Raw genomic sequence first — 12,589 nt, forward strand, 5'->3', positions numbered from 1 at the left:
TTAACGCTTGTGAGAACAGATACACGGATTTCCGTATGCTCTATTCAATTTGACGCCAACGCTCAACCCCGAAAATCGAACAGTGCTCGATAAAAAAGCGCCGCGCTTAAAAACCGCCTTCGTGTGAATACATACATGGTTATCCATTTGCGTCATTCAAACGCTTTTTTAACGCGCGTTGAAAAAGCTGCCGTGCGAACGGGGCCTTAAGATTTTTGGGTTATTTCAAGGCCCGGGTTGCGTTTTATAAAAAACAAATATACAGAGGGCCTATCGCGAACCAAGTTCGACGTCTTGCCTCCCTGTCACACTTACGTACTAATTTAAAAGTGCGACAGAGAGGCAATATTATATATATTACACTACTCTTTGCGGTAGGCCCTCAAGTTAAGCCCCCCATTCACACTCCTACCGTGTAGGCCGCCTCGTAGTCCGCCTCGTTGGGTAGGATTGTGTATGGGGGTTGCAGACTAAGGCCCCGTTCGCACGGCAGCTTTTTCAACGCGCGTTAAAAAAGCGTTTGAATGACACAAATGGAGACCCATGTATGTATTCACACGACAGCGGTGGCGCTTTTTATCAAGCGTTGTTGGATTTTCGACTTTAAGCCTTGGTCGTTAAATCGAATTTAGAGTGCGGACAGATTCAAGCGCTTTTTTAACGCGCGTTGAAAAAGCTGTCGTGCGAATGGGGGCTAAGAGCCGTCCTACCGTTTAGCCGTTTGTAGGACGGCTCGTAGTCCGCAACCCCCATACACAATCCTACCCAACGAGGCGGCCTACGCGGTAGGAGTGTGAATGGGGGGCTTTAGCTACGTTCGTTGCCAATAAGGCGGTTATCACACTGGATGCGATTCGCACGTCGCACGTCACTCCGATATTTGAACGAGACAACTAGAGACAACGCTATGCGCTTATTATAGCGCCTACGAACAGAGAACCCGCTCAGCGGGTCGCTGACAATCAATGTGTTATAGTTTGGTTATAATAGGGAATATTACGCAAAACTCTGCGTAGGGGGCGCTACTACCACAATCCGTCACAATCTGGGGGTCTACCGCGAAACAAGAAAATCGAAATTTCGTTATCAAACCTCTCTATCACTCTTGCATATTCGAGTGAGAAAGAGACAGATAACTAAATTTCGATTTTCGCGTTTCTTGGTAGGCCCTTGTTAACAAACCGCCTTGATGCATCAATGTCATATTTTATTGTCTGTGAAAACTTGTCAAAAAAAAACAGTTTAATGCACAGTATAAGTTACTCTATGGTTTACTAGAGGCGGTAGTGCTGCACTCTGGCGGCAGAACATTGCAGTAATACCCCTTATTATCCAGGAAGCAAAAAGGGGGTAAATGAATGAGGAAACAAATATTATAAATTGTAAAAATGAGTTTTATTTCATAATTCTTCACTGTTTTTAAGGATACTCTCATTAATTTTTTTAAACATATGTTACATATTATTAAACTGGAGGAATGGTTGTACAGTTTTGTTACAATCAGAGTATGTAATTAACACATACATTTTGATCTTGTAATAACAGGCTGCAATTACAGCTTTAGGCAACAGAATTCTGCTTATTGTGCTATTGTGCTTAGGTTCTGTGACCATTAAGATCATTTTTAGTGTTCCGTACCCATAAAAAAAATTGAACCCTTATAAGATAACTTTGTTGTCCGTCCGTGTGTCTGTCAAGATCCTTTATATTGGAAAAGCGTGTAGGCATCGAGTTTAACACATTCAATACCACTAAGTGCTACGGGTTACGCTCGTAGCGCGTAGCCACGGTTTCGTCGTATGTAGCGCGTAGTCGCTACGAACAGTGTACCCGACAGTCGGGTTCTTGGTGTTGAATGTGTTAAATTAAAACTGTATACTCAGGTCTACAGTGCCTTGAAGTTGTGAAAAAATGAAAACTTGTAAGACTATAAAATTTAGCAAGTCATACTGTCTTACACTACAAGCACAGGGAAAAATGTGAAAACTGTAAATTTGTACAGAACCCTCCTCATCCTGTTTTATTAACTATAAAGCCCTATGCCATACATTTCTTATGCGAGAAACAAGCATTCCATACAATCTCCTATGGGCAATAGGTGCTTCATAGGTTAAACTTATCTTACCCCATTATGTGAATCAGCCCCTGGCTTTAGACAATGAAATGGAACATTACAATAGTTATAAACCCAGTGCCACTATCAAAACATATGCTGGCTTGTGTGACATACAAATTAATACTTTATTTCAAATTCATCCAGCACTCATATTTGCTAATGGGTCTGTTTGGAAGACATACAATTTTTCTGATTTGTAGCATTCTTAGTTATGTGCACATGGTGAAAACTGATAGATAGTAAATTACTTAATAAAAACGGTGAAGAAAATATTAGCACTTAATTGAACACTGCTCGGCACAAAACATTCACATGTTGATTGAAAATTCTTCTATTACTTAGGTATATATGCTCTCTCAATCCGCACATCATCCACCGGACAATCATTCTTGTCACACTCAACAAGACCTATTCGTTTGACTACAGACATACCACTTTGAACCCGCCCAAATATTGTATGCTTATTATCTAGCCATTGAGTCGGTGCCAAAGTAATGAAGAACTGTGAGCCATTAGTATCAGGGCCTGCATTAGCCATGGATAATATACCAGCACCAGTGTGTTTCAAGTCTGTGGTTATTTCGTCATCAAATTGTGGGCCGTAGATAGACTGGCCACCTTTTCCAGTGCCTGTGGGATCACCACCCTGGATCATGAAGTCCCGTATCACACGATGGAATTTCGTGTTGTTGTAATAACCTCGCCTAACCAGCTCCATGAAGTTTCGGCAGGTTAATGGAGTATGCTTCCAGTACATTTCTACAACAACCGCACCCATCCTGAAACAACCGATTTATTAATGATAGCCCACTGTTAGAGACTGAAATTTTGATTTTAGGATTTAGAGGACTTACGATGTTTCCAGCACTGCAACAGGAGGCTGCCACGACTTGTCTGGTATCCCGGCATTTGAGTAACCAAGCATGTTTATAGTCCAACTAAAGTATGTACTAGATTAAAGGCTCTTCCACAACCAGTAATGCGTCGTGATATTTGAATAGTTGCAAGAATTTACTCCGACTACTTATAAGAGAATACACTCCGGGAAACAAGCTAGAGAGCCTTGTCTCAGGTTATTTCCAAGAGTCCAAGCACAACGCACAACACCAACAGCAACAAAAGTCAAGTCAAGCTGACAACCTATATTACTTACTTTTTTTTTTTTTTTTTTGAGATATGGTAGCCTCATTACTTACTACTCTTTGCCACCTCTTTGCTGACAACAGTGACATACCAACTTTTTTACAGATTAAAAATAAATTCTGCAAACAAAGGTTCAATTAAGTACATCATAGATATTAGGATCCTATAGACGTGCGGGCATTGGAATACGACTCAGGAATTTTCCTAGGGCCGCAGACCTTCGAGCAACACCGGCTTCCGACACATCGGAAGGGAGGGGCCCAAACGATATCTCACCGTACAAATCTTTCTGCCATTTTTCGCGGGGGGAAAGGTGCACACAGTCGCACTTCTTACACACTTACATACAAAATCCAATCTGTAATGACGACACGAATACATAGAAAATGACACACGTCAAAGACAAATCTTGCAAACCTCGATCTCTTTTTGTGTACGGACGAGTGACAAGTGTCACAACACGCACACTAATACATTTTCGTTAAAGTATGTTTTTGTATTCTGAGAGATGAGAAGTCGGATTTGTCGCTCGACCGATCCGCAATTTGTACTGAGCATGCAAAATCGATAAATCCAACAATTACATGAGACTAAAATATAATAATTGTGTTTGAATGTAATTAAACATATGATATGTAAAAAAAATATTACATGTGAAATGTAACACTTTCTTTTTGTAAATTTGATGTCCCCGACCGTTTTTTATAACAAAAAACCGAGCAAACAGGCATTTCTGTGCAGCAGTGTTCACGCGCGCGTCTGGACTCGGTCTAGTGAAAAATCCAAATGCAACTAGTTTTATTACCCGCGCTAGATTAGATTGACGCGCTAATCTTGTACCTCGGCAGAGGGGAAATAGTGCGAATGCCGCCTCCCTTTCGTGTTGCTCGAAGCCGCAGACGCACGGAATTTTCCGTATGGAATGACTGGTACAAGCAAGACGGCACTATGCATGTGTCTATCCTATAGCCACGTCCCAGCTGTCATTCTATAAGGAAACCGAATTATGGAAGGTAGAGTGTACTTCTACACTCCATAAACCGAATGAAAAATTCCGTCCGTGTGCGGCGAGTCAAACAAAATATAGTAGGCACTGCATTCGGGATGACATCATTCGAGTTTTTTCCGTTCTATCTAACCACACGAACGCACGGCTGCGCTTCGGAACGAACGACAGGTATTTTTCCCGTTCAGAAAAATACAGAACGATTGCGCCGATCGAGCATTTTGTATGAAAAAGAGCATTTTAGGCCCCATTCGCACGACAGCTTAAAAAGCGTTGCGTTAAAACCCGACGTTGGCGCTTTTTTACCGTTTCCAATATTTGTGTTCATACGAACGCTTAAAAATCACTTGTGAGTCGTACTGTCACGTACGCATCTCAGCAAAGCCATACTTTATTTGCTATTACAACGTATTATTTGAATATAGCTTGAATATTTCAGGAATTTGTAAGCATAAGTTGACATTTTTAAGGTGAAACTAATAATAATCTTGACGATTGACACCAAAAATTGACACTTGACAGCCAACTGACAGCAGCGCTGGCGCTTTTTTAACGCTTGTGAGAACAGATACACGGAGATCCGTATGCTCTATTCAATTTGACGCCAACGCTCAACGCCGAAAATCGAACAGTGCTCGATAAAAAAGCGCCGCGCTTAAAAACCGCCTTCGTGTGAATACATATATGGTTATCCATTTGCGTCATCAAAACGCTTTTTTAACGCGCGTTGAAAAAGCTGCCTTGCGAACGGGGCCTAAAGGTTTCCGAATCAGAGTGCCTACCGCGAACCACGTTCGAAGTCTTGCCTCTCTTTCGCACTTGTAAATTCGTACGTATGTGTGACAAGGAGGCAACACGTCGCACGTGGTTCGCGGTAGGCCCTCTGTATTCCCAATTCGGATTCCTGATAAGAGGGCCTACCGCGAACAACGCAGTTCGCAAATTTCGGGCATCTTTCTCTTTTACTCCAATGAAGGCGTACATCATTAGAGTGACATAGAGTCGGACCAAGAAAAGTCTGCAGCGGATTTGATAGCCCACGCAGTGCAAGTGTCATTTATACGGCATAATTTTATAGAAGTTTGACGTTATATATAACACGTGCACTGCGTGGGCTATCAAATCCGCTGCAGACTTTTGATGGACTTACTCTAGACTAGATCAAGTCCTGTTCACTTCCTAAGAAAGTTATGTCCTCTTAGCCTAAGCGCGCACCACGATTTTAGTTTTTGCGACACGATTTTAGAATCGCGCTGTAATATATCGCAGAAAATTCACTGCGCGCACTGCGATGAAAAAGTCGCGGTTTGTTCATTCTCAACATGGATTTCGTACCAGTAGTTTGTCATGAAACGTCGTCTTTAATATGTGATCGCTGTATGAGTTTGAGTATTTATACCACAAAGGTGATCTCCTTCTATTTTCATAATTAAATGGTCAACATCTAGCGTCTTCAGCAGCAGGTTCCGACATGTTGACGCTTGGAGAGCGATATGCCGACTGAGGTCCGGGTGCGATTTTATTATCGCAGTGCGCGCGGGGCCATACAACTCCGTATGCCGCAATTCACTTTGCGACAATCGCGTCGCGAGCAGTCGCGGAAAAATGTGACAAATCACAATTTTAAAATCGCTGCGATTTTTTTGTCGCATATGCGCGCACTGCCATATAAACACATACGTTACATTTCTGCGACTAAATTATCGCGCGACAAAAAGTCGTGGTGCGCGCTTGGCCTTATACGATTATACGAGTTATAGAAGCTTCAGGCGCATGTGTGCGCCTGAAGCTTCTATGTGTGACTGTGTGTTTTGGCCTCCTAGAAAAAGTTGCCAGTAATAAAAATAATAACATTTTACTACAGCAACATTGCTCCCAACTCTAGATTTAAATTTTCACGAATTTTTTACATTATTAATCATAAAACGGGACTTAAAACACTTAAAACTGAATTACACGCGAATAAGTTTTATAATCAACAACAACAACAACAACAACAACAACAACAACAACAACAACAACAACAACAACAACAACAACACAACAACAAGTTGTTGTTTTAAGCAATATCTGTGCCTGATGTCAGCAGTTGACCACGACACCCTGCAAAGAGTATAACGACCAAAATAACGACTAAGAAGAAGAAGAAGTTTTATAATTAATATTTGCTTCCAACTGTCTTTATCAATGTTCAAAAAATATATGGAGGGTAGGTACTTCTACCCACCATAATAAAAAAATATATTTGTCATTGACTCTGTGCAACTGCTGTGGTTAAAGTTCATAACGAAAATGTTATTTATTAAATCTTTAAATAATAAACACAACGTAGCGGTACTACCACTTAAGACTCTGTAAGTCTGTACCTACATGGATTACAGCAATGCACATAGAAAATGTGCTAAATGCGGAGCAACGGCTGTTGAAGATATATATTTGAGTGAAATTCACAGCTTTAGTGGGTTCAGAAGGAACCGCGTCATAACGCATCTGGAAAGCGTATTAATTAACCGTGAAGAAATGTATGAATACAAGTTGGAAATCTGTGTAAAATGCCGTGTGTAAAGCGTAGTGTATCTGTGTGTGTAAAGTGTATTAAGTAGGCATGCCTAAAATTTTTTGTATTATACTGAAAACTTTGTGAATGCGCTTTATTAATGTCTATTTTTTATTAAGTTGTCAGGGTTTAATTTTCAGTGTATATTTCTATATGTAAAATATTTTTTAATAAATAATACAATGTCTCTATTAACATAAATATGCCTTTTATTTAAATCAATTGATAATACTACAAACAACTCCGAGACAAACAAGGGTTTATAGCTTCGAGCAACACGGATGGGAGGCGGCATTCGCACTATTTCCCCTCTGCCGAGGTACAAGATTAGCGCGTCAATCTAATCTAGCGCGGGTAATAAAACTAGTTGCACTTGGATTTTTCACTAGACCGAGTCCAGACGCGCGCGTGAACACTGCTGCATAAAAATGCCTGTTTGCTCGGTTTTTTGTTATAAAAAGAGGTCGGGGACATCAAATTTACAAAAAGAAAGTGTTACATTTCACATGTAATATTTTTTTTTTCATATCATACGTTTAATTACATTCAAACACAATTATTATATTTTAGTCTCATGTAATTGTTGGATTTATCGATTTTGCTCGCTCAGTACAAATTGCGGATCGGTCGAGCGACAAATCCGACTTCTCATCTCTCAGAATACAATAACATACTTCAACGAAAATGTGTTAGTGTGCGTGTTGTGACACTTGTCACTCGTCCGTACACAAAAAGAGATCGAGGTTTGCAAGATTTGTCTTTGACGTGTGTCATTTTCTATGTATTTGTGTCGTCATTACAGATTGGATTTTGTATGTAAGTGTGTGAGAAGTGCGACTGTGTGCACCTTTCCCCCCGCGAAAAATGGCAGAAAGATTTGTACGGTGAGATATCGCTTGGGCCCCTCCCTTCCGATGTGTCGGAAGCCGGTGTTGCTCGAAGGTTTATAGTGAGTATTATATTCTTTGCTCTAGATAGTTGCTTGAAATGTACTAACTTCGATTATCGCGGTAATAGCCCAGGATTCCGAACGTCTGTGGTTAGCCTAAAGCCCCCCATTCACACTCCTACCTTGTAGTCCGCCTTGTAGTACACAACAACCTTGTACTTGTTGTGTGTTGTGGCGGACTACAAGGTAGGTGTGAATGGGGGGCTTAAAGTGACAAAGAAAGATGCCCGTAATTTCCAAACTTCGGTGTTCGCAGCAGTGTTTATCTCATTTTAACGTATGAGTGCGTCCTGTGTAGACCTAATAGTGGTAACACACTAGAGCACCGCACCGTGACCTTGTTGGTGCATCGCACCCATAAGTGAGAGCGAGAAAGAGTTAGCTCACTCGCTCTCACTTATGGGTGCGAGCGAGTGAGCTAACTCTTTCTCGCTCTCACTTATGGGTGCGATGCACCAAGGTCGCGGTGCGGTGCGATAGTGTGTTAGGCCCCATTCTCACGACAGCTTAAAAAGCGTTGCGTTAAAACCCGACGTTGGCGCTTTTTTACCGTTTCCAATATTTGTGTTCATATGAACGCTTAAAAATCACTTGTGAGTCGTACTGCCACGTACGCATCTCAGAAAAGCCATACTTTTTTGCTATTACTACTAATATAGCTTGAATATTTCAGGAATTTGTAAGCATAAGTTGACATTTTTAAGGTGAAACTAATAATAATCTTGACGATTGACACCAAAAATTGACACTTGACAGCCAACTGACAGCAGCGCCGGCGCTTTTTCAACGCTTGTGAGAACAGATACACGGATTTCCGTATGGTCTATTCAGTTTGACGCCAACGCTCAACGCCGAAAATCGAACAGTGCTCGATAAAAAAGCGCCGCGCTTAAAAACCGCCTTCGTGTGAATACATACATGGTTATCCATTTGTGTCATTCAAACGCTTTTTTAACGCGCGTTGAAAAAGCTGCCGTGCGAACGGGGCCTTACGGCCTTAATACCTCGTAACCATGAATCTAGTATAAATGGATCAGTAGGGCTACCGCCAATACCGAAAATCGTCAATTGCGGGCATTTTTCTCTGTCACTCTAATTACGCCTTCATTGGAGTAAAAGAGTAAGATCCCCGCAATTTGCGAATTTCGGTTTTCGCGGTAGCCCCTCAGGCATGAGGGGTGGGGGGAAATGACCGAACGGTATAGTCTTATATATTTTTCAGTAGGAGTAGCAGCAAAAGCGCTATTATTGTTTGTCCTTGTCACAGTCTCACATTTTTTTCAATCCCCAACGTAAATTTATAGTGTAAATAACATTATTTGCGGTATTTGACGTCTGTCACTCACAACAGCAATACTATGTAAAATGTTTTGCACATCGAAATCACAAAGGAAAACAACTGCACTGCGAACGTTTACGTTCTACGTCTTTTTTTTTTAATTTTAGGGTTGGCCGGACACCACCGTTATGAATCGGTAGTCGTCTAAGTAAATCGATATGAATTTTTCATTTTTCTTTTACTTTTGTACTCCTTTTCCGCATAAATAAGTGTTTTATTAGTGTAGTGCTCTTCTTTACGCCCCTTAACATACACATACACATAATTTCAAATCTTGGGCCACTTTGTGGCGCCGAAAATACCCGTATAATGACCCCCTGTCAGATGAAGATTAACTACAAAAAACACTACCAATAGTATGCTCACAAGATTACGGAAAAAAGCAGCTACAAATGCACGACCATCCTCACTACCTTCCCCAGGGCCCGCTTCGCCCAAGTCCCTACACGGAATTTCTTCGTCAGGAGATGAGTTTGCGTCAGCAACCGACACAGACGAATCCTGTAATGAACACGATCCGCCACAACCACTTCGGTCACCACTGGGATCGCCACCACCTTCGCTGCCACAACCTTCGTTACCGCCGTCGCCACCGCTGCTACTACCACCGGTACCGCCACAGTCTCAGCCACCGTCCCCACCGATGTCGCTGCCACAACCGCCGCCGCCACCATCACTGCAAAGAGTGCTGCCACCACAGCCGGCATGCCACGGGCCTACAGGACAATTGACCCCGACCACTCTGGATAATTCAACACGTTGTCCTCTTTGCCCTCAGAATCGCTCTTTTAAGGGACAGAGGGGACTGAATATCCATTTGAGACGACACCACGGTACCAGCGGCATTTCCGGTACCAATCCCACCCAAACCGGAATCTTGGACGTAGTACCACTGTCACAACATACAAGAAACCGACTAGATGATCTACCAATACTCAAATCTAATGTGCCAGTACTTAGACACATCCCTAAGGGAGCCAGATGCCTCGCTGCCTATAAGCTATGCTCAATTATCGATAATTGCTTACATACTAATAGCGTTGACGATTGGATTAGTCTATTGTCGTTCTCATACTCAGCCTTAAGGGTGCCAGACGCCACTGAGCGCCGATCACTCACGTCTAAAGTTAAAAACAATATTAATAACATTCAAATATACTTTCCATCCACAGCTACAGCCAAACCCGCCTCATTATACCGCACCATCGAGACCAAAGTACACGACGGTGATCTGAGAGGAGCCGTTCGGTTGCTTCTGTCGGACTCCGCACTTGCTCCCTCTAATAAGAATACCCTACTTGCTTTGAAACAGAAACATCCGCCACCATCTAGGCTAGTAACATTGCCGCCTGAGCCTAACATTGCAAGCCCCTTTCTGTCTGTAACGCCTTCAGACGTAACCACTGCAATCTTGTCTTTTTATAATGGGTCGGCCTCTGGTCTCGATGGTTTGCGACCACAGCACCTTAAAGAACTAATCTCGCCGGCCGCCGGGAACAACGGCCCCCGTCTGCTAGAGGCCCTCGCCAAATTATGCAATTTCCTACTGAGAGGTATGCTAAACATGGAGGTGAGACCATTTCTTTATGGGGCCTCTCTTTGCGCCTTATCTAAAAAAGACGGTGGCATCAGACCGATTGCAGTAGGCAGTATTTTCCGGCGCCTCACGGCTAAACTCTGTTGCCGAGCAGTAAGAGAAACAATGTCTGGCTATTTGCAGCCCAGACAGTTGGGTTTTGGCACAATTCTGGGCTGTGAAGCGGCAATACATGCCACTCGTCACTTCGCAACGGATCACCATACAACGAATGACATCATCATCAAGATAGACATTAAAAATGCTTTCAATAGTGTAGAAAGAGACGTCATCCTAAATGAAGTTCTTGACAAAATTCCACGCCTTTACCCCTTTATCTATCAATGCTATGCTTCCCCGAGTAATCTCTTTTACTCGGGTGAACGCATCCAGTCTCAAGTCGGCGCTCAACAGGGCGACCCCCTAGGGCCCCTTTTATTCTGTCTGGCCATACATAAAATGATTTCTGCAGTTAAAGCACCATTAAACGTATGGTATCTTGATGATGGTGTCATTGGAGGTAGCCCCGATGTTGTCATAGAAAATTTAAAGACCTTAATACCAGCATTAAAAACAATAGGACTAGAGATTAACCCTTCAAAGTGCGAATTCTTTACTTGCGGCGATATAACTTTTGAAACACTCACAGATCTCGAAACGGTTCTGCCGGGAATGAGGCAGATTGTTAAATCCTCCTTCCAACTCCTAGGTGCTCCCATATTCTCCGAGGGTGTCAGCTCTGTACTACAAAGCAAAAGGCAGGCACTCTCGGGAGTACGGGAGCACCTGGTTAATCTGTCTGGGCACGTCTCCCTCATTCTTCTGCGGAACTGTTTCGCACTACCTCGTACCGTGTACACCCTACGAACATCTCCGACTTGGCTTTTCGAACAGGACCTACAAACCCTTGACGACACATTAAAACTCATCCTAGAAACAGTACTGAACGTAAGTTTGAGCGTAGATCAGGGCCGTCAGGCGTCCTTACCTGTTCGCTATGGCGGCCTCGGTATCCGTCGAGTCCAGGATATCGGCTTGGTGGCGTTTTTGGCCTCGATACACGGTTCAGCTGATCTAGTTGGTCGCATACTTGCAATAGAGAGCACAAATATCTGCATACCTTTCGCATCCGATGCCTTAGCAAAATGGGCCACATTATGTCCATCCAACGAACATCCGGATAGCCCGGCCGTTCAGAGGGGCTGGGATGACATCCTCTGTAGGCTACGCCACGCAAATTTACAGGCTGGTGCCTCGGGAACTGATCTGGCGCGTCTCAAGGCCGCCTCCAAGCCTGAGTCGGGTGCGTGGCTGCACGCCTTGCCATCCCCTCAATTAGGCACACTGCTGGACAATGATTCCCTTAGGATCGCAGTGGCCTTAAGGTTGGGGTGCAAGGTGTGCAACCCGCACCGCTGCATCTGCGGAGTGATGGTGGAAGAGAACGGCCACCATGGGCTCAGCTGCCAGAGATGCGCCGGTCGTTTCCCCAGGCACCATTCTCTAAATGAAATCGTACGTCGAGCCATGCTGTCGGTGGGTGTTCCGTGCCTCCTTGAACCACCAGGGCTGTCTCGAACAGACGGAAAACGACCCGACGGGCTGACCTTGGTTCCCTGGCGGAGAGGGCGGTGTCTTATATGGGACGCAACTTGTGTGAGTACATTTGCTGCGTCCCATGTAGGACACACCGCTAAGTCGGCAGGCTCAGCGGCAGAGACTGCCGCCAAAAACAAGCACCAAAAATACTTTGCCTTGGGAGCCAACTACGACTTTGTGCCCGTTGCCGTCGAGACAGCCGGGCCCTGGGGACGGGAGGCGCGTGAGCTATTTAGAGAGATCGGCAAGCGCCTAAGGGAAAAGGGGAATGACCCCCGTTCTGAGTCATGGCTTGTCCAACAGG

At 43.6% G+C, this 12,589-nt stretch overlaps 1 protein-coding gene across 1 annotated transcript; it reads right to left on the bottom strand.

The window, feature by feature from the left end:
- Positions 1-1,426: 1,426 nt before the first annotated feature.
- Positions 1,427-3,215, bottom strand: LOC134805217 (peptidyl-prolyl cis-trans isomerase-like 1). Its single transcript, XM_063778526.1, has 2 exons — positions 2,971-3,215; positions 1,427-2,895 (listed from the first exon to the last, which is right to left on the bottom strand). Exons 1-2 carry the CDS (start codon positions 3,039-3,041, stop codon positions 2,451-2,453), a joined length of 516 nt encoding a protein of 171 aa, XP_063634596.1. The 5' UTR covers positions 3,042-3,215; the 3' UTR covers positions 1,427-2,450.
- Positions 3,216-12,589: the final 9,374 nt, after the last annotated feature.

The sequence above is a fragment of the Cydia splendana genome, chromosome Z (genome assembly GCF_910591565.1).
Source record: "Cydia splendana chromosome Z, ilCydSple1.2, whole genome shotgun sequence".
Classification (NCBI taxonomy): domain Eukaryota; kingdom Metazoa; phylum Arthropoda; class Insecta; order Lepidoptera; family Tortricidae; genus Cydia; species Cydia splendana.

What these genes read in the sequence shown, in the direction of transcription:
- LOC134805217 (XM_063778526.1), bottom strand. Translation starts at nt 3,041, where the DNA reads ATGCTTGGTTACTCAAATGCCGGGATACCAGACAAGTCGTGGCAGCCT. An exon ending in GTTGCAGTGCTGGAAACATC is followed by an intron (nt 2,896 to 2,970) that starts GTAAGTCCTCTA and finishes CGGTTGTTTCAG; the next exon opens with GATGGGTGCGGTTGTTGTAG.